At 45.6% G+C, this 23231-nt stretch overlaps 1 protein-coding gene across 1 annotated transcript in view; it reads right to left on the reverse strand.

Annotated features, from left to right (window-relative positions):
• Positions 1-7521: 7521 nt before the first annotated feature.
• ADAMTS14 (ADAM metallopeptidase with thrombospondin type 1 motif 14) overlaps positions 7522-23231 on the reverse strand; it is a 98853-nt gene continuing 83143 nt past the window's right edge. The window contains exons 15-22 of the mRNA XM_073354774.2: positions 21094-21177; positions 18371-18534; positions 17154-17319; positions 14295-14427; positions 13391-13598; positions 12233-12362; positions 11221-11331; positions 7522-8150 (exon numbers count right to left, since the gene is read on the reverse strand). Of these exons, the coding sequence (XP_073210875.2) occupies positions 7522-8150; positions 11221-11331; positions 12233-12362; positions 13391-13598; positions 14295-14427; positions 17154-17319; positions 18371-18534; positions 21094-21177 (1625 nt within the window). The remainder of the gene's footprint in view (positions 8151-11220; positions 11332-12232; positions 12363-13390; positions 13599-14294; positions 14428-17153; positions 17320-18370; positions 18535-21093; positions 21178-23231) is intronic.

The raw sequence follows: 23231 nt of genomic DNA on the forward strand, positions 1-23231 counted from the left end.
GCTTCTGGGAGGACGGACTCTCTCACAGCACAAGGCTGCCATAAAGGGAGAAGGAGGCTGCAGGAAACAAGGGCTAGGCCTGTGCCTTTCATGTTTACTTAAACGCTGCTACAGCCAAGGCGGCATTATAACTGGAGATCGGCTGAAAAGCAAAATTCTCATCCTGGCGTGAAACACCCCAAAGCTTGGAGGGTGTGCAGCTGCAGCGCATGGGCTGCATTGTAGGGCTAGGGCCTATAGGGATGGTTTGGGCTTCTCTCTACTTACGTCTTTCTCCACCACTTTTCTGTCCAGAGCTGGACTGGGCAGTGTCCCCAGCAGCCAGCAACATACAAGTTGCGATCCGGGTAGCTTGTAACACTAACAGGAGCTCAGTTAGGGGCTGTTGGGCTGTGTCCGGAAGTGTGGGGATGTCACTGAAATAATCTGTGCTCCCTTGCACTACATTCTGCCCAAATGACAAGGCACTTGCCTCCAGAGCCTAAGGATTACCCCTAACTGTGAGCTCACCCCTTCCTGTACTAGAACAGTAATATGGTGTCTGGCTCCCTCTAGTGGTAAGTCAGCTCCTACCACAGGACCTACAAGATATTTTATACTTTTTCATATTAACTTCTGTTCGACGTTTATGAAGCAGAGTTTCTCTGCTTTAGTCTGTTGCCAGTTTCATCTGACACTGAAACACTTGGGTGCTGGTCTTTGGCTTGAACTGGTCAGTCACCTTTTCTTTAGAAAGTCGAAACTCATTTTTATTTTTCTCTAATTTGATAGTACCAGATATTAAGAGGGAAGCTTCAATCCCCAGAGCCCTAGGCCCTGTCTTGATTGGCAAAAAGGGTGTGTTTTTCAAACACGTTAGCCTGTGTCTTGACGGAACTTTCCAGTCTTATTAAGCTAACACATTTGAAGCCATGTTAGCAGGCTGTGCAGTAGCCAAGGATGTAGTCAAGGTTAAAACAGGGCCAGGTAACATGGCTTCAAACATTCGAGCCTAGGTCTTGATGGGGCTCTCCAATCATGTTAAGCCAAGTTGAATGAGGTAAGACACTTTTTGTCCATCAAGGCAGAGCCCTGGCAATTAAACTGTACAGAGAAGAGAGATAGAATTGCAGTGAGTTACAAATACACTTGGATTCCAGTGACATTCTAATCTGTGAATAGAGGTCATGATCTGTCCATGAGATGGGATTTCCCAGTGGTTGCATTGCTACACATTTATAACTAGGATAAACCATACTAACTGCTCCAAATTAGAATCTTAAAACCACTGGGAGCCATTTTTCTGGCCCTTTAACTAGCATGGCCTTCTTAGAAATGGGATGTTTGTTTGAATGAATCCATCCCCATTTTGCTCACCGAACAGATGGCCGCATGTCTCACTGCACAGAAACTATGAAACATAATTAAAACCAAACACTGTAATAGTGGGTCAGACTGCATGAACCAAGCAGGCTCATCTGGTTTTTATGAAATGTAGTTATTGCAGCCATTTCAGTGTGCTTGCTAATTTATAAGTGTGTGTGTTTGTGTGTTTCTTGGGTCACTCTCATTTACTGAATAGAAACATTGCCAAAATGTCTCTAAGATTTCATGGGACACAGCCAGGAGTGTGTGTGTGGGTTTTGTTGAAGTTAAATAAAGAAATGAAATACTGTTCTCCTTAAAGCCTGAATTAACTGATAGTGCTTCTGATTTATACCCCAGCCAGAGAGGTGGACTGGAGGTGAGGAAAGGGTTATTGAACACAGTCCCCTAATGATAGAAATATGGACAAAGCTCATTCTTTGGATGTTACACTCCACTAATCCAGACTCAGCAGTACTGCATACTCACTTTAAACAGGTGCAAGGCAGTGGAGTCACTTTTATAACCCTCCTCCCCATATCATTCTTCCTGAACCCAGAATGAAATCTACTTCCTGCCCATTCCTTCCCTCTTGCATAACACACAGGGAGCTACAATCTGGGACTACTGCCCAGGACCCCTGCTACTGCTCAACCCACTTCTCAATAATCACACACAGGTTGCATTATTCACATGGTATATTTCCCCCACTGCCCTCAAAAATAAACCAACAGAAAAGGGTGAGGGCAATGACTGGATTTTTTACATTAAGAGTTTCAAAAAAACCCCACCAACAACAAAATTAATAAATATTAAAAAGCTCTGAATCTTATATGTACAAAACTTTACACATCGTAACACTGGACAAGGTTACATCACAGGAATGATTTGACGTGTTCATCGGCCCAGGAGGAGATAGGAAACTATCCCAAGTCCCAGCTCCACTCACCCGGTTAGGTATCAGCTGCAACATACAATCTTCTTGTGGGTGGGAGTGGCAGAGGTCGGGGAGACAAATCTTCACTGCTGTGGGATGGAGAGATTGGTGATGTGACTTGCCCCATACACATAGTATCATTAGCTGTTGTGACACTGGTACATCCCTGTGCAAGACCTTAAACTGCACCTACTTCACATAAATTTGAGTCTCACTGTTGTGCCCAGCTCTGGTGGTGACTAGTGTTTTCTCTGGGTTTGCAAACCAAGTATGTATTAGGACCTCACCAACATCAAACAAATGCCCAACTCACTATAGATCTGTCTACACTACGCAAGAAAACCATTTTAGGCACATCAATCACATCAACTGGTTTGTTGTGTTGCTTGTCCATGCAACATTAATACTTTTGCAGAACTCTCTTGGTACATCCACACACAATCTTACAACCATTGTTGTACCAGTGGGTTCCAGGATTCTTGAAGCACCATCCTACAGCACTCAGTCATGTTGCAGGGAGTGAGGGCTTTGGGGTAATTTCCAAATCTGACATACTGCACTGTGGAACATAGGCGGCAGGAATCCGTGTACTGGTGTAGCTGCTAAGCCTATAGCTTCCTGCTCACAGTAGGGACAAACTACTATAGACAGTGCTTATTCAGCCAGTCCTGAGATAAAGACTTGCTCCTAGATGCTGCAATACAGAACTCATACAATGCCTGGGACAGCTGTTGTGTGTGGAGTGCAAGGGCCTGCACGTGTGCTGCTTTCTGGAGACATCCCAAGCAATGATGGTTAGCAATCATTTTTTAATGCTTGAAGTAAACAGGTTTTGTGAGAGGCAAAGAGCAAACGTGTTGAACCTGCTTGAGGGAAAAGTTTTGCTTCACGGGGAAAAAGCTGAAAAACCGCCTATGTTCATCTTAATCCCAACACTGTATTGAGTTGCCACAGGCCACAAAACTAGCAGGAGAGATGCATGTTACCATCTCCAGCAGGGAACAGTTCCCTCCTCTTAGCTTTTCCCTGTGGATTCAAAGTAAATGTCATAACAGATGTGGCCTACAAGTTACTAGTTCACGTTGTGATTTTGGAGCTGATGCAGTGAGTCATCACAATTATGTACTACGTTTTAGTGCATAATTTATATTAATTATGTGCTATGTTTATATAATGTGTCACACCCACCCCTGATGTCAGGGCTCTCAGTTTGACTCCACATGTGACAGGTTTCCAGATCTTAGCCATGCTGGTACACTGGGAGTAGTTGTTGATGAGATGGAGAACGGTTCCTACCCCACCCCAAACTCTCCAGAGGCTGGGGCTGCAGTGGAGCTGCTGGCATTCTGGCACTCAAACCTGCTCACAATACTGATCAGGGATGACCACTGGCTACAGACAGTAATTGTGGAGCATGATGCGGTATTTTCTAACCCATTCGTCCTAGTGGGTGTTGCCATCTAGGTAATGTACCTTGGTGGGAGCTGTAAGCTTCAGGTGAAAGTCTTAGAAAAGAATGCTCTTTAAAGAGTAAACAACACACAAAATGAAGCATTATCTCTGGCATAATAAATAAACACTGACACTCAAGCACTTCCTTAAAGAGTTCATAATGATATTTCAGAGGGACAAGCCACTAATGTTGTGTGCAGTTTGCAGTAAGAAGTTATCTAAGGGCCAGATTCTGATCTGTTACACCAATGTAAATCTGGAGTGACTCCATTAAAATCAGTGAGGTTACTCCAGATTTACATTGGTGAAGCTCTTGCCAGAATTAGGCCCAAGGTTTGCAGCAAACCTATGAAAGGGTCCATGATGGTTCCAGAAACCTGCATGCCTCTATCACAGACATCCTGTTACTACATTTCCTTACATGTGTTGTTTGTTTTAAGAATGCTTGTTTCTTACATTTTGGTAAGGGGTCTGCGATGGTCTGACATGAAATTGCACTAGCTCCCTGAATTAAATGAACCTTTGTAAACCAATCAGGTTTCTGCTTTCACTAAACCCATTTTATACACCAGTATAAAGTGTCTCTGAGGGACAGCGGGTCACAAGCAGTTTGCATTCAGGGACTGATTGATCTGATCTCCAATAGCTTCAAATTCCTTACAACAGAAACTAACCAGCTGCAACAGACCAGGCCGGTATTATTGATACAGCATGCACAGTGTACCAACTAGACACTCTGTCCATGGCTTCCTTTTCTTGGGCTAAGTCTCCCGCACTACACTGGCCTTTAAATACTTAATGTAGCCTTCAGAAGCATATAGCTGGGACTCTGAGTTCCGAGCCTGCCAGTGACCTCACCTCAGGCCCAAAACACGTGGGCAGCCCAGCTATCCCTCCCCTGTCTCAGATTCAGAGAGAGAGTTCCCTACCCATCTTGTCAGCCACCTGTGAGGGTGCAGAGAGTCACTACCAACCCAGACACTCAGCATTTTTTGCCGTTGGTTAAAATGTCACAGCAAGCCTTCCAATGCAGAAGGTAAAAAACATAAAAATGTAAGAGGCAGTAAAGAAAGAACAAACCATTTTTCACTACTCCCCATTCCTTCCAAAAGGCCCCAAAGGATTTCATTAGTTTAACAAATTATTGTTTTTTTGAGCATTTCTACCCCTTTTGTCACTTTGGTGTATGTACACTTCATTCATATTATAGAGCTCTTCTTCTTGCAAACATATCATTTAAAATTAAAGCCTTAAAAGCACTAACCAACAATATATGCGTATGGACTGGATTACACCTTGTTATGGGCTGAGTTAAAACCTCAATGCAACTGACATATGAATGTGACCTCCACTTAAAATTGCTGTGAGACATTTAAGGAACCACACTTAAAACAAGGCCAAACAGAGCCCACTCAGGAGTTTTGGATTGTGTAGGTGGAGGGGTTAAGTTGGGGGAGAGAGGGAGAACACACAGAAACTAAAGACAGACAAGAACAGAGAGAGAGGCACGCAAAAATCAAGAAAGCCAAGCAACAGCCCGTGAGCACAGTGTGATCCTGGACAAAGCTAGTGAGAAAAAGCTTTTGGGCTGTTGGCTAAAGAGGCTTGGGGCAGTAAGCTAAGGAAATGTCCCTTTGCTCTTGATTCCTCCTGCGATCAGAGAAACAGGGCTTTGCACATTCCTTGTAAATAAACAAGATTGCAGCAAAGAAAATAGCAGACTCCATCAATTGTTACTTCCAGCTGGAACATCCCCATGGCCCTGAAATTTGACTAGCTGCTCGGGTCAAAAAGGGGTAACAATATTTTTCTCTTTACAGCATCCTTTTGAGGCAAGTGAGCGTCCTGGTCTCTGACACAAGAGGAAGATTATCTAGGCCCCACACCTTCTGGATGCTGGGCATCTCCTACAAAGGGCTGGACTTCCTCAGCAGCCAAGTCAAGAGGAGGTCTGGACCAGCCCTTCACACGAGGCGGATCTGACGCTTACTGAGCTGTGAACACTCCATGAGGCTTGCAGTCTACAGTCTGAGGGCATACTGCAGATCAGCTGACCCACGTTCTTTCCTGCACTAGTGACAACTACAGGGGCACAATCCTGCTCCCACTGAAGACAGCAGGGAATTTTGTCACTGATTTCCGTGGGAGCAAAAGTAAGCCCACAGTAAGCACAAATTTCAGAAAAATGTATTTTTGAGAACGCATTTGCAGCTGGACTAATGTCTCAACATCCGTCTGCCAAGCATGGCCTCGCTTTCAAACCCACCTACTATTCCAGCAATTTTGCCTACCTTATTCTCATTTGCAATCGTCCCTCACCCGCCTTTGCCCGAACTGTTGTCTTGTCTTATTTGTGTCCATCTTGTCCAGATTAGGCCTGGCTCCTGCAAAGCACTGAACGCCAGCTGCAATCTTCTGAGAGCTCTCAACTCCCACTGAAGTCAGCCCTCTCAGGAGATGTTCAGCACCTTGCTTGACTGGGCTCAATCCTGCTCGTGGAAGTTTTGCCATTGACTTCAGTGGGAGCACGAACAGAGTCAGACTAGATGGGTATGTCCACACTGCAATTGAACACCAGTGGCTGGCCCGTGTCAGCTGACTTGGGCTCACAGGGCTCAGGCCACAGGGCTGTTTAACTGCAGTGTAGATGTTTGTGTTCAGGCTGGAACCTGGGCTCTGGGACCCTCCCCACTCATGGGGTCTCAGCAGGAATCAAAACAGCACCTTATAGAACAGTTTTAAAGGACAAGCACACGCCCCCACAGCCAAAATTTCAAATGAAGAGAAGTGCATTGTGGGAGCCACACGTCGCTAACCAAACTGTTCTACGCAGGGGCTGCTCTCCTCAGGACCTTCAGGCAACACACTTCTGTCACAAACACAGGAATCTGCAACATATTTATGTACTGAATTCCCTCATTTTCTCTGTGGTTAACGCCACCCTCCTTCCCCCACTTCTGCCTCCTTCTCTGGTGACTGACCTTGCCATTGCCTCACTACGTAGGGCCTCCAGACACAAACACAGGCTGCCCACCTTGAAAGGACACCCTACGCAGCTGGAGACAGGTTGTGAGCGAAGTGCAGTCCAAGGACCACCACACCCCCTCCCAAAGAAGCCAAACACCCCTGCCATGTACCATCCCTCTGCCAGCTGGGTCAGGATGCTGACAGCCCCTCCCCTGACCCTGCTTTTGAAACTGGGTCTCCCTATCCACATGTATGGAGTACAAGTCCATCTGGCCTGCTGTTCCCTTGCCCCCTGCTCTGCTCTTCACTGAGGTTAAGAATAGAAAATCTATTTGCAGCACCATTTCCAACAGGATTTCAGAGTCCACTGTGATCCTTGCCACATGGATAACAGCAGCAGGTGAGTGAGGACTGAGCTGAGGGTCAAAAGGTCCTTTCTGTTGCCTTTTGTTTTATTGCTCGAAAAATCTCTTTGTAGCACCTTGGAAGGAAATGCCCGATTGATTCAAGCCACTCTCTGAGGTAACCAGGGGTGGGCTGCACAAACCATGCAGGCTCAGCCACTGCTTGGGGTTCATTTGCAACCCAGTGGCCTGTGCTGTTTCTTCCTTTTGTTTCTTCCTTTGATCTGATCTTTTTTCATTATTCCAATAAAGAATGAAAAAGTGCCACTGCCGAAAAGTCATAAAAATGAATCCATTTTTTCGGTAGCCTTCCGTTCGGTTTTTAATTCTGTGTCTCATCTGTTTCCGAAAGTGGCTCGGAAACTCAGCTGCTCTGCCCATGTAAACCGTCGACAAGAGAGACTTTGGGAAAATACTTCATGTCACAACAGGGGAGGAGATCCTGAGACTGTTCCCCAGCTGCTTGGTTCCAGTATTATGCCTTCTCCGTCGTGCTATGCCCTGGGAGGGGACAGAGGAATCACTTTCGCTGTGTGCACCGGCAGGTTTGTTCAAGGCTGGAGAGAACCACTGAAAGGCAGTTCTGCCCCAGAGTTCCCCAGAACTCTGCCCTGCTGCAGCCTGCCGGCTAGGAGGTAGTGGTCTTGAGGTGTCAACTTTTGAAGTATCATCGACTGGAGTGCCCCGAGACTGGGTCGCAGCATTAGCCCAAGAGGTTCCATGGGAAGCTGAACCTTCTGTGCTGGACAGCTGGACGTGAGCAGCTTGGGATGCATCTGTCTCTTTGGCAGCTGTGCTTTGTATCCTATGTGGGCGGTGCCGGGCAGTGGGATGAAAGGGCAGTGGTGTGACTGGGCTGGGAAAGAAAGCACCCTCATGACTTTCAGTCTCTGAAGCACTTTGGTCTACACTGGGCGGCATGCTGGTGGTGGAGGCCTTTTTGCCACAGGACTCACAACAGAGTTTGTTGTAGCCAGGGATGGAGCAGTAGCGAGCCAGAACTTCCATCTGACAGAATATGGACTTGTCCCCAAGGCAAGGCTCTTCTGTGACAAAGACATTTATAAAGAAGCTAGTGAGTATAACCAGACATACAATAATAATGTGCACAAAATACAATCCAAAATCACTGCATACATGGGTTTAAAATTATCCCATAAAGCTGCTGTCAGAGTAAAATGCCATATTACACTTGGTGTTACATCATGTTTAGCATTGGTCAAATTTCAAATTCAAGGTTTGGTTTAAGCATGGAAAACTGTGAACTCTCCTGTGGTCCTCTCTGATCTGTAGATCTTGACTTTCTGGTTTCAGGCATGTTGGAAGCACTCAGCTCCTCAGAGGAAAGGTGTAACAGAAGTAACAAAATATTATTAATTATTATTATTATTATTATTATTAGAAAGACTGTGCATACCAAAGGTACAGCTTGCTTCTCTGCAGTACTTTGGTACTCCCACTTCCTAATAAAATCAAGATGTGCAAAGATGCACAAATGTTTTCTTAAATGAACCAAAATGGTGAAATGTTTGGCTGAAGGGATTAGTAATAGGACGTAGGACCTTTCCCCTTTAAGAGACCAGTTCAAATAAGGCAGGCATTTCAGCTACAATTGTCACTACAAACCAAGATAATCGAATGACTCCATTGTTTTAACTTTTCTAGATGACGTTAGCGTTGAGTGGTGGGTGCTGGAGTCACATTGCTGCTGGAGACATCCACCCACCGACAGGACAGAAGTAAAATCAACAGCAGTGGAAGCTCCCCCACGCCAACAGGCCTCAATGCTTCTGAGGAACAATCATCTTAAGGGATGAGACGCTAATTAAAGACTCCAGGCTCATTTAGGGCCTGATGCAAAGCCCAGTCAAATCAATGGAAGGCATTCCAAGGGCTTTGGATCAGGCCCTTAATCCTTCTCATGTCTACTTCTTTGGAGTACTGATATAGCAAAGTACTTAAGAACATGCATAATTTTTAGCATAAATCCCATTGAATTGAATGGAATTACTCTGTATGCATGTGTTAACATGCCTTGCTGAACTGGGGCCTGGGACAGGGACTTTGTCTTCTTCACATCTAGACAAGAATCGAGCATACTTTTGGCAGTAACAGATAAAAATGACAAGAAAGTCATTTGTTAGAATCATCTTCTGATGTTGACATTTGCCCACTAATAGAATGGGACTATCAGCTTAACCCAGAGAGGCCATTAAATGATAACTTCCTGTGACTACCTCCCTATCAGATTTGAAATAACTTAAAAGTTACTAATTCCCTGTCCATGTAGCTATCCAGTTTCCTACCACAACACAAGATGTCTAAGATTAGGAAAAGGCCACCTGACCCAACGTGTCACTGCTCTCTGTATCACCACAAGGACTTTAAAAAATAATGACAATATTTACAAGGGAATTCACGGGCAAAACCGATACTGGCGTTTGGCCACGTTTGTGTGAAAGAGAAATGTAACGCAAGGGATCCTTTTAAATGCAAACTCCAAAAGTTAGCAAATGACATTTCTTATCCATAATGGTAGTATTGGTGAGGCAAGGGACAGAAACCTTATGCTCAAATAAATCTGTTAAGTCTTTAAGGTGCCACCAGACTCCTCGTTTTTGTGGATACAGACTAACACGGCTACCCCTCTGATACTAGGAAAATCCTTACAACTGTATATCAAGGGCCACTAGATGGCACCCTAATTTCAGGGTTAGATACAAAAGTGAACCCTCAGTGACTTGTTTAATTGTCAAGGGAAAGACTCAGAAGAGAGTTTGGGTCATCCTCCAACTGTAAAACCCACAGAAGGGAGCAGGGAGGGTGGCAAGAGAAGAAATGGGGAAGGGAACCTCTAACACTTGAACAGAATGCCGCAAAGGTCAGGTTTCTGAACAAGCAGCTCAGGTGAATGCTGACTTTAGGGAAGGACAAAGAACAGTGTTAGTGGTCTGTAGGGAGCCAGGGTGGCCTCCTTCCAAACCAGAGGGTAAAGAGCCACTCTCTCAGCCTGAGTGGGCAGGGCCAGGCCAAGCTTACTCCACCCCCCCGGAAGAGGAGGGGTGGAACCGGAAGTACAAAAGGTGGGGCCCTTAGCCCAGTGAGGGCAGCACCAGGGAGGGAGACAGACACAGACACAGACTGCTGGCTGTTCCCTGCAGACCCTGCTGCCGAGCCAGGGGAGGCCCTGGACCAGGGGAAACCTGACCTTGAGGAAGGACTCGGGCTACCAGGACTGCCAGCCGCAGAGTGCCTCAAAGAACTGGAGGAGCTGGGCAGCGACCTGAGCCAGAGGGAGCCCGACACTGAGGGTTAGCAGGAGCTACCGGGGCTACTGGTGGCTGAATATCCCGACGAGTTGGAGGAACCAGAGGGACCCACTCGAGAGACCGGGTAGGAAGTAGCCCAGGGGCAGAACTGGACACTGTGGTGAGTCAGTATTTGGTCAGCATGTTGCGGACGGATCCCCGCTGACCCAGTGGTGGGACCCTCTCCTCCCTCCACTCTCAGGGCCCTGGGCTGGAACGCAGTGGAGTCAGGTGGGCCTGCGTTCCCCTACCCTGGCCACCCCACCGCAGGTAGCAGAATCCCGATAAAGACCATGGACGCGTGCCGGCGCTCCCCTGCCTGAGGGGTGCGCCACGGACGCGTGCCGGCACACCTCCCTCCGCTAACTCCCCATCGACAGAAAGGTGTGACCAAGGCCTTTCGGTGAGTCAGTAGCTCTCCACCGCCCCCCAGCGGCTGAGCGGACCAACTGAGACCCTGCTACGTGGTCTAACTTCAATCTCACTAAGCATGAAATAGGGAGATGGTGGGGCATTTTCCAGCACACCCATCTTAGCACGGTAGCATTTGACAACTTCAGACTGCAACCAAACTAATCTTGTATTCTCTTCTGGTGTCCATTATGGAGCATTAACCTTTTGATCTCCCTTTGAGAAAGGTCTCCACTAGCCTTCAAAAAATGGTGTCCTCCATTAAGTTATTTCCACTTCAGTCATGGAAGAGAAAGAGGGCGGCTTGTAAACATTTAATAGCAGAATCCCTTCCTATGTAATGCAGGTAAAGAAACTTCTGCTCCAAGAGACAAACTTAGGAAAAGTGGAAACTTACTTGAAGATATCTTATTAACAGGATTTTTGGGCCCATCCTGGGGTACCCACTGTACTTTCGGAGTCACATGATCACTGGTGTCTGTGTTTGCTGCAATACTTGGTAGCTTTCCTGTAGGTAGATCACGGCCAAAAAGTTTAGTCATAAACATTAGCCCAACAAAGGCATTTCCAAAAAAATTTGAGACTAGGTGTGGTGGGGAGGGTTACTTGCACTAGCCCTTGTCTTCTAGAGACCCACCTCAAGATTTTTTAAAGTAACATCGGCTTTGGGGTGCCTCAATTTTTGGGTGTGCAACCTGAGCCACCTTAAAAAGGGACCTGATTTTCTGAGAGCCCGTGCTCAGCTTTCTGAAAATTAGGCCTCGTAAGGAAACTTAGATTGGGCACCCAAAACTGAGGCATCCAAAACCACTGTTAAAAATCTTGGCCAAGGATTAAAATAAATTTGATGGTCTCACCTTAACCATCAATTATTCATACATCACAACATCCTCAGAAAATTTTACACGGTCTTTGGTCCTAAAGAAAGGACGAAGACTGGAAAGGCCAGGAGTGCTATACATTTTGGTAATGTCAGTCTGGTCTGTTAACATTTTTCCCTGCTGGTCCTCAAGGTCACTTCAGCTGTGTTGCCAGTGTTTCATCAGCATTCCCCTGACGCTGATGGAACAAGAGGGCTTACTGACTAGTACAGTTAGCAGCACAGCACAGGTACTCTACCAAGACAGTAACAGTGGCTGTTTTAAATTGAAGCGAATGGGAATATGTGAATACCGGTATCTAGGGAAGTGGATTTTCAGGAACAACCTGAATCCTTAACTTATATCTTGTAACACTTTCTTCTGCTCCTCGGCATGTAAGCTATATCACCCTCCATAGCCTTACACATCAGTAGAATAGATCTACATGCAAAGGAGTCCAACCTGTACCACATCACTGACCGTTTCTCAGTTTGATTCCATGACTGACTCTAGGAGAGTCTGCTCCAGTGACATTTCAGCTCCTCTCACCTGGGCATGCTGCCATTTTGCAGACATGGACAGTCTCTGGTTTCTCATCTTCACATTGCCCAATGCTATTGTCACTGGCCTTGCACACCACCTGGCGCTGCTGGATGCCTTCTCCACAGCTGACTGAGCACTGTGTCAAATCACCAAGGAGGGGAAAAAATACACCTATCAGTGCCGGGGGAAAAAAGCAGGGATGGAGACATCGAAATGCACCTCATGCTACCAGGAGCTTCAAAAAGAACTCTGTGTGTGTGTGCGCACATGTGCAAGACTATATATATAAACACACACAAATTAGTATTCAGACCAATGGATAGAGATCTTCCCGGCTCTGGTGAAATTTGTCCCCTTGGCTGGATACTGCTTAACCTTCCAAGCCAGAATGACTTTCATCTCTATATCATGAAGGTACCTCTGGAGATGAAATGTTTGGCTTCTCAAATGCACTGAAGTGAATCAAATACCAAGTATTTCCCCCTAGCTTTGATACCACTGGTCACCCATTATAAGCGCCCCCCGCCCCCCATCCCTACTCTGCCACCAATGACTTAGCTTTCTTCTGGGCTGGACAGAGGCATTACCATGCCCACATATACACACCCCTGTCTGCCTCTAAAAAGGGACTACATGGAAAGCTACTTTTCTCTTGTCTTCCTACAAACCCAAACAATAATATCACCTGCCGTCTATGTCATTATCTAGTTCACTATAGAATTCATTTGCTATCTAGGTGATTTATATTAACCCATAGCAAGGAATTCAATGGAAACCATTCTGTTGACTTCACTGGGCTTTGGATCAGGCACTTAAGAGTGAAACATATCTCCAGATAATGTTACACTGTGTGTGCTGTATAAAAATATCCTCCTGACTGAAAACGCTCTCAGCTCCCACCAGAATAAGGGAGGTTTCAGTGCTAACCCCCAGCTACTTAGCATGGCCACTGGCCACCAATCACCAAAGATTGGTGGGTTTTCCATGGTAGTGAAGCAGGTTCTTTTGCAAGTCAGCAGGCTCTCGAGATGTATGATGATCATGCTTTCTGGAGTTTTTGAATCAGGTAACAACCAATTACACTGGAATTGTAATCTGCAGATCTTTGGAATAAAAGCTTTACTATACAACATTGTATGCATTGCAGAACCTGGGCTCACGCACCTGGGACCAGGCCCCTGTCCTCCATTGGGCTGGACAGGGCAAGCGGCTGCAGGCCCTGCGTGTGTCCGGTCGATCTCCTGTGCAGTATTTGGTGTGTACCGTCCGGTTCGTGCCATTCAGGAGGTGCTGGACACACTGCACCACCCTTATCTGAACTCCTAGCTTGCCACAGGACTTGCTGCAGGCTCCCCATTCCTCTGCCATCCAGCTGAATCATTAAAATACAGCACTGTCAACAGGTTGAGGGGGAGAATATTTGGATTTTTCAGATTCTGATTGGCTTATCTTTCTGGAGCTTTGAGATCACAGATTGAGAGTCCTCAGAAGAGATCTGGAAGCTCATATTCCTAGCTGTAGCACAGTCTTCAGATTAAGGAGCAAATCCTCCTCAGGTGTCAACCAGGATCATTCCACTGAACTCAGTAGAGCTACTTGATTTACAGAAGCTGAGAACCTGTCTCTCTGAGCCTTACAGTTGGGTTTTCTGCTGATCTAATGTGTTGGACTCCAGTAGGCCAAACAACGGCAAGTTTGTCTTGGTCCCTCTATGACAGCCTGCATAACCCATTAGGAACAGTTATGCCTTCCATGACTTAAAGTCATTGTCAGTTCCCTCGCACGTGTCCCTGCCTTATTTGGACAGTACTGGGTCACCAAGATTTTATCCTTTTGTACTTTTCAGGATGGGGGTGGGATCAGGGGGGGATTTAAAAGAAAACAACTTACTCTTTGCAATATTTGGATCCCTCCACCTCTTTGACTTGGGAGAAGGAGGGAGAAAGGCTGCTCATGCTAGCTCTCACATCAACGCCAATAATGAAAATGACCAGAGCCTCCTGCCTTAACCCTGAGAACCTTCATGCAGGCACAGCACAGTGTCATGATCGTAGGGGGGAGAACTCACGCTGGCTGGGAGCACTCCTGCGGGTTACATCGCCTCCGGATTGGCTTGGGTTTCTTGCCATTATCACAGAAGTTCCGATGCACCATCCGGTTATCGCTTTTCCTCCGACAGCCATACTTGGTGTACTGGATGCCTGAAGGAACCACAGAAAGAAAAATACACAGGGAGTAAGGGAATCACAGGTATACACACAACTTGGTTTGGAACTCCATCTTGATAACCATTAGTTGGATCCCCCTAATTAGCTCGTCTTGCTTTTCTGCTATGACTTTGCACTCCAACTTTGGAGTTCAGCATGTCATACAAGGGGCCATAATGCAGCCAGATAATACTTCCTCTAGGCTGTACACACACAAACACACAAAGGCACCAAATATATTTGCAGTCAACAAGGAGGTGGTGGTGAGATAATGCTACTCAGTCTGGAATACCCCAGTCATTCCCATATTCCTGCCTGACCCATATGGTTGCTGGCTGCTATGTAGCAATGGGAAATGCCATTTCACCTCTGCAAAACTAGGACCAGATTCCTGACTGCAATCCAATTCTGCTCAGACACAGTGTGAGTGTGCAAGAGAGTAGCTCTAATTTAGGCCACTGCCATAAGGTCCCTCAGGGATCACAAAGCGGACATAGCGGACGAGCCCCTGAGCTCTGGTGAATTTTTGACTATTGAAAAGAGTTTGATGGGCCTTAGTTTGGAGCTTACTTCCCCTGATGGAAAAGAAAAGAATCCACATCACAAGAGAGACCCAAAATGTTAGAATTTGGCATACTGGTCACATTTGCTTGCAAAAAGACCAGGTCTGGGCTAAGCTAGCCTGAAGCATGAGCTTCCATTCACTCTTCAAGAGGGTGGTCCCTCCATCTCAGGATTATGTTCATTGGTGGAGTACATATAAGAGAAGGTCATATTGCAGCCGCTTGTAGCTAAAACAAGGACTTCGGTTCCATCTTTGCCAGTCCCTAAACCTTCCCAAATGCCAATATTTATTTTTTAAAAATCACAGTTACAAGGAAATGCGGACAAGCTGGAGCCATCAGATCTGCATTGACTTTTAAAAACTGATTTATTTCAATGCTCTGGATAGAGTTTACATTTATTTGATCCATAATTATTATGATTTCACCTGCCTTGAAACGGGAGCTATAAGGATTTGGTAACTTGTGTAAGTGTGGCGTCTTATCCATTCATTTGGGTAACAAGCACCCCCGAACCTGCACACAGACACACACACTTCCTGTCTCTCAGTGTAGGGAATGACCCAGGTACTGGAGGGAACAAACCAGCAATGACAGGTGGAAGTGTTACTGGGTCTTACAGGTCTTTCCATTTCTGTAATTTGCTATGATTAGGCCCTTCCCCAAATCTGTAAGAATAACAGTGAGATGATTTTCATTTGTATAGAGCCTGGGTCTGTACTTTTAAGCAAAGCTTCAGAAACCTGACTTAAAGACCTGGTTACATTTTCAGAGATCCTCCTTAAGTGAGATTACAAAAATTGCCAGTGCATCTTGTGATTGTGCAAAACCAACATTCACACATAAAAAATGGCACCTGTGTGCACAATTACCTGTTCTGTGTGCACAAAAGATATCCACTCAAACTTCTGCAGGTGTAATTAAAAAAAAATATTGAAAAATATGACATGCATTTGGAGTGGAGCTGCATCAGAGAATGCTCTGCAATAATTGCAAAGGTCTTTATAACTGTCATGGGGCAGCCCCTTTGGTGCCCTCCAGCGTCATGCTGCAGCACATCCCATGCACATGCCTGTTTCCCCTTCAGTGGATCATCCCAGAAATAGTGCACAAAGACTTTCCAAGGATACCTAGCCTTTGCAGGGTTAGTTTATTACCAAATAAAGCTCTGTGCACATAAACCATAACAACAGCCCCACAACCATAATCCAGAATTCCCCAGCACAGTCCAAATAGTACAGTCAGTCTCCAAGTCCCAATAGTCTATGAACACACCAAGTATGGTCCCATCATCTCTCACCATACTCAGGCTCTCCAGTACAGCTCCAACATCTCTCACCATGCTCACCTTTCTAGTATGGCTCCAGTGTCTCTCACCGCACCTCCCCCAGTCTTAAGTCCTCTCCTGGCTCTCCAGCTCAGCTCTCCGGCTCAGAGAGCCAGCAGGTATCTCTCTCTACTGCTTTCAGCCTTCAGCCGTTTCCAGCCTTTTCTGGCAAAGATGGAAACTCTCTGGCCCAGGAAGGTCAGCAAGCTAGCCCCTCCATTGGCTTCTTGGCCCTCAGCCCTTTTCAGACTCCCAGCACTGGCTCAGGAAAGTCAGCAAACTAGCCCTCCCTCTTTTCAGCTTTCCCTGGAGACCTCCTCCAGATTCCTGATCTCTGACAGCTATCACCTTCCAATCCCCTGACTGACCCGGTCTGTTGTCAGGCTCTCCCACTTATATGGCCCAGGTCCCATCTCTTAAAATCCAATTGGGAAGCAGCTGACATGTCACAAGTGCATTGGACCACCCCAAAACTTCCTAAAGAGGCCAACCTCCCTGTGACACTCAAATTATCATCTTGTAAATCCCCGGTTCTAAGAAGCCACAGAAATCTTAAGCAAATGGGAGCATCAGATGATGCATCAAACCAGACTCAGAAATAAAGCAGTATATCAGAGTACTGCCAAAGGAAGTTAGATTGGCTCCCCAAGCATGCTGGAATTTAAGGCTTGGAATTGCTAAAGAATAGAGAATTAGGTAATTAAAGTATATGGATATCTAAAAACCAGAGGTACTTTGACTCATACTGCCCTACAGGTCCAAGAAATCTGACCGCAACATACATGTGACCGAGTATTACAACTTAACAGACATATAAAAGAGAAACAGACCTCCTCCGCAAGCCTTTGAGCACTGAGACCAGCTCTTGAGGGCCCACTCATAGGAATCCATCTCTTCAAGAAGGACATTATTGTTTCCAATCACTGGCAGCAGGTCTTCATGGATAATGTACTTATACATCAGGCTGCTCTTGGACTCATCTTCCTCTGGGATAACCTGTGATCAGAGAAACAACAAAGGCAGTGTAGAGGCAGCAAGGAAGAGAGAAAGAGAATGCAATTGTGGGAAAGGGTGAGAGTGGAAGGAGGAGAGGAATTAAAGAGGACGCAAACAATGACAATGTAGCATATAGACACATAACATGAAAAGTAGAAGAAAAGAAAGAAGAAGAAAGTAACAAGGAAGAAATTAAACAAGTACCACAGGTAGAAAAGAGAAAACTTTTAGTTAACAAGAAGAACTCTTGATCCATTCAAAATATTTCAATTAATCTAAAATGAATCATAGAATATCGAGGTTGGAAGGGACCTCAGGAGGTCATCTAGTCCAACCCCCTGCTCAAAGCAGGATCAATCCCCAACTAAATGATCCTAGCTAGGGCTTTGTCAAGCCTGAGTGGAAGGATTCTAAAATACTCACAGAACATACTCTGTATTGGACCACTGCACATGTACAGAAGATGCCCATGACATATCAAAATATATGCTCAAACTCTAGACTTCATACACAGAACTTTCTACCTTATCTACATAAATAGGAACCTGTACTATAACTTTAGACAGACGAAGAGGCATAGAAGCTTTGTTTGTAACACTCAATATCAATAAGTGAACATGTATTCCAAGACATTGGGGGGCAGGGAGGATGAGCTTTTCTTCCAGGGAGGCATGGGGAATCTAGATCCCGTTAATGCTGGGAAAAGCCAGAACAGGGTGTGTATTGGTAGGCTATGGTTGTATGCCTTTATACATTGTCAGATGCAAGGTCAAAAACATTCAGGCTTCTAAGAAGTGCATTCATAGTGTATTTCTGCACATCCTGAAGTATCTTAATCATATTAGATTATGGCTAGTTACTTTCACTTTTTAAAATAACTTTTAAGAGTTTTGTAGGATTTACGCCCTATGTCCTTCCACTATGAAATTCGGCCACTCCATTCTACACTGTATATCAGTCTCTTCTAGCATTTGTAACAGTGATTGCACTGTGTGCTCTGCTTCAGTGAATGACTGAATGATTCTCCAGAGGAGAAGCCAGTGTGACTCACCAGCACACTGATTGCTTCATGCAGGGGGCCGCTGGTTTTCAGGCTCTCCTTGCCATTCTCAATTGTGTATTCCCACTCCAAGCCCATCTCAATGAAGGTTTTGCTTTTGGCTTCCTTGGCTTTGGCATTAAGGATGAAGTTTCCAGTAGCTTGATTCTTAACAGCTGGGGAAAAGAAGTTCACAAAGTAATTTTCCCCTGTCAAAGACTTTTAGGGACACAAAAATGAATTGTGAGCATAATGCATGGGAATTTAACTGATCACAAGAAATCCCTAAAGATGGGAATTGTATGGATAGAACTTCATGGTGAAAATATTCCTCATAACAGATCAGATATTCATAAAAAGAATTCAGGCTCAGCTGGTTGGTCTTTTGAAAATCTGGCCATAAGTATCACAGTGGGAGCAGCTGGGAGCTGAGCAAACGGGAAAATCTGGCTCTTGTTTAGGTGCCAAAATGAGCGCTCAGCACCTGCAACTCTAGTCCTATATATTAGCAATTGTATACTATTGACTGTAAGCAAAGCAAGTCCTATTAGTCTTTCGATTGTGGCCTAAACATCAGAAAGGTTAATGTAATGTTATTCAAAGGATGAGACTGCAGGTCTGGACTGTGCCATGGGTTAATGCACTAGATCTTTACAGAAAAACATCTGGGCTCAAATAGTAGCTTAAATGGCAAGTCAAATGGGTTTGCCCACATCACAAACCGACCATTTAAGATAACACCCCTAGGAATCTACGTACAAGGAGGCCCAAAAAGGAGATAGCAGAGGTGCTGTGGGTCAAGAGTGAGATGCACTGGCAGAGCTGTGTAAGGCCTAGGACTGGAATAGCAAAGTGTACTGCCAGTTGGAACTGAGGGGCACTGGCAGAGGCCTCAGGCCCAGAATTCAAGGCGACACACAGGCAGATGAAAGTGTCCCTTTTCAGCCCTTGTGTCACTTGTCTCCGCGGTGCAGAGAACAAGGCTGTGAGCAGCTGCTCATGGAAGAGTCTGGATACATTCCATTGAATGAACAGGCATGTGCATGTAGGGCTGGTGATCAAGAAAGGGGCCTTGGCAGGGAATAACCCTTTAAATGTGTAAAATCTAGTGACCACGCTCCACACCATGCCTCTCCAGCCTGAATCTCTTATTTCCCCACCCTTTAAGAGAATCACACTCCCTCCATCCCACCTCCCAGTTGTTCCAGGGTCCCCCTGCTTTCCTAACATTAACTCTCTTCATCTTCTCTAAACAGTCAGTCTGGTTTGACCGTGCTGCTGACATACCAATCCCCCTGACATTCCAACTCATCCTTTGAATTAATGGTCTTCTGAGCAGAAAGAAAACACACATACACATACACACCCTTCCTATGTCTGAAAGAGATTTGGCTTCAAGACCCAGCCCTCTGAGAATATACCTCACACAGAGGCATATTGTGTGATTTCTCACTACAGGATCACACAGGCAGAGCTCGACTTGCCAGCTTCACTGGAAGGTTCACTAAGAAGGATTTTGGAGACAGCAGAAAAGGAAAGCTGCAAATTGAAATGCAAGAGGCTGGGGAACAGCTACTCCAGCTTAACTCCTTGGTCATTTTCAAGTAACCTTCTCTCTCAATCGTACGCACACACACAAATACTCACTCACTCTAATGTGCTTTTAAACAGAGCGGAATAAGAGAAACAGAAGGGTCACTCTATAGAAGACCTTAAAGGCCAGGATGTTGCCCCGCTGTGCCTCCCTGGCTTAACCAGATACATGAGCTTCCCCTAGTGTGGAGAAATCCTCAAGTGGCCTCGGGCCAGCACAGCAGCTCCTACACTATCCCCTATGCTCCTGGTATAGGAAGATGTGGCTGGGGAGCTGCTCTATCTAGCCAATCCCCAGTTGCTGTAAGGTCCCTTGGGAGCCATTAGCAGCCAGTGCAGCTTAGAACAGCCATAAGGATGTTCTTAGATGCACCGCAGGACAGGCTTGGCACCCAGCAGCCATAGGACTGGGTGGGGTAGGATGGGTATTAAGGTTGTCCCTTAACATCCTTCCCCTCTGAAACTGTACCAGGCCCTGTACCTTCCCCCCTGAAACTGTACCATCCACAGAAGGCCCCGTCCCAAAGATTTGGCCCCAGGACTCTACACTTTCTTTTTTTTCAGCTGACTGTTAGTGCTCATGGAAGTGAAGGAATGGAACCAGTGGCTAGCGCCAGCCATGACCAAAGGCAAATGTTGTACTAATTCTTTGGCCCTCTGCTGCCAGCCCTGCCAACATACCTCAATTCTGACATGGACCACGCCTTGCTATTCCACTCCTGAGGACACACACCCAATTCTGCCCAAACAGTTCAATTCTTCACCACCCTCTGTTATTCCATTCCAAGGCTCCTCCTAAGCAGCAACTGATAGTCAGACAGAACTGGGCTAAATTGTCTGGTAGTTCTGTGATAAGAACAAATGTTAGTCTTCTCTGACGTTTGTGCAAGAAAGTGGGCTGAGAGCTACTCATTTTACTGTGATCAGCCTTTTGCACTCAGTTTCCCATTTTATCCATGCACCTAAATATTTTGTGTGTGCAACTGCCCCTTTGCACTTCCATACACATTTTGAAAGTGTGACTACCACATCTATTTTAGAGAACCCAAGTCTTAAGGTTTCTTTGATTAAACAACACTAGGCCAAACTGGCTAACACCCACCTCTGAGTCTGTCTGTGCTCTCTGGTTGTTCAGTACTCACCAATGCTATGGGAGGCCGGCTCCATCTCTTCTATCTGAATGTATCTGGCCCCAGCCGGAATCTCAAACATTTTCAAAACACCCACTGAAAATCAAACAAAAGTAAAGCATTCTCAAAACTGATAGCAAAGCAGGCAAGTTTAAATTCTGTGGAACACTCCCACTAGGTTTTGAAACCACAGGATTCTTCAGTGAGAGAAAGGAAATGGAGAAGAGCATTTTGGTTGGTGCATTTACCTTAGGTTTTTGCTAATGGTAAAAGACTGGTTTTATATAACTGTGTTCACAAGATCAGCCCCAATCCAATTATGCAGATAATAAATACAGTAAAGCACTAGGAGGCAGTTTACTGAGCTAACAGGAAATGTGTGTTTTTATTAACTATGGGTCAAATTCAAAAGATCCAGTGATTCAATTCAGATAATCATCCAAAAATATGGATTCTTATCTAGAATGTATATGAACATGAGTCGTTTGCCCTCCCATTCTGCAGTTCTCTCATAACTCTGTTTTCTCTCCTGAAACCTCCCCAAGATTTGCCTAACAGCCTCCTAGCTCCCCTTCTTCTCCCTAAATCTTACTTCAATGAGAGCCTTGCAGCTTCCTATCTTTCTCTTTCTGATGACCCCACCCCTGCAAAAGTATTGCATTATCCTTCTCATCTCCTGGTCAGGTTCCCAGCATTCTGTGGCTACCCCCTGCACTCTTCCTTGCTCCTATCACATCTCTCCCTTCTTGCAACACCATGTTTCTATAGAAAGGCTCTTGCCTTTCCACTACTTTGTCCTACTCCTAACCCCTGTGAGATATCAGCTAAATAGACAGACATTTTCACATGGATTGCTAAAGATACTGTAGTATCTTGACTACTCTTATGCAAAGTGGTGCCCCCAGCAAAGCTCTCTATCCTTTCTCACTTCCTTCATAGTGTCTTGAAGGGTCAGACTCCAAGTGGCATCAGTGTGATCCCACCCATCTGTTAGCAAAACACCTACATGAGGATGTATGTCTTGAAACATGCACTGAAGTTGGTAAGGTTGGGGGCTCAGGCTGATCTACAACAGAAGCAAGCTCCATAACCTTCACAAGGTACGCCCTGGACTCTGTCAGCTAAATGAAGCTGCCACACATGGGCACAGACAGGGAAGCAGTAGCTGAGATAGCCTGGCCCCAGCGCACCAAGGGCTTTGTAGATGAGGACCACAACCTTGAACTCAATAGGCAACCAGGACCTGATCCAAGCCCCACTGACGTCAATGAGACGTCTTCCACTGATTTCAATTGGCTTTTGATCAGGCCCCTGGCACAAGGGGGAAAGCAGTGGTATGATACAGTTGTGCCAGTTTGTGTGGTTTAGCAGATAATCCACCGTGTGCTGTAAGAACTGTAACTTCTGGGTAGTCTTCTCCTTCAGTGCATTGCATCGGTCTAGCCTGGTGATGCAATAGCTTGAATCATATAAATTGACAGATAATAGATAGGCAGAAAGAAATAGATACCATAAATAAGCTGTTGTAATTAACTGAATAAATGATTCGGTCCTTGCTCAATCAACAGAAGACCAAGCACAGTTCGGAGCTATCACTTTGGCAGTTATAGAGGGCACATCCTCAGGAAATGTCAACCGGCAGAGCACCAATGAAGTCAGCAAAGATACGCTACCTGACGACCATCGTATCTGAGCACAGAACCAGCACCTGGACATCAAATTTCTGGGCTTTCATTTTGTTTGCCAAAGGTCTGCAGAGTAAGGCAAAGGTCTAGTCTTCTTTCTCGGTATTTATTTTTCATTTCAAAATGCAAAACCTGGATGTAAAAGCCCATTGACTAATGTGCAGTTGTCCAGAGGCAACATAAGCAAGCACTCCGAGCCTGTAGATACACTTCTGGCTAGAAAGACATGGCCTTCATTTCAGCAGCAGTATCGCTCTGTAATGGTCTTTCTGTTCTGTTTGTGCTGTGCTTCTCACAATGGGGTCCTCGTCAATGACTAGGGCTCCTACGCATTACAATAATACAAATAAATACTACTACTACTACTGATGATAAACTACGAGATGTAGTTGTACTTCTGTCTGTAGGGCCAACTTCTCATTTCAGCGACACCCGTGTAAATCTGTAGTAATTCCAGTGGACTTC

The sequence above is a fragment of the Lepidochelys kempii genome, chromosome 7, assembly GCF_965140285.1.
Source record: "Lepidochelys kempii isolate rLepKem1 chromosome 7, rLepKem1.hap1, whole genome shotgun sequence".
In the NCBI taxonomy this organism is placed as follows: Eukaryota; Metazoa; Chordata; order Testudines; family Cheloniidae; genus Lepidochelys; species Lepidochelys kempii.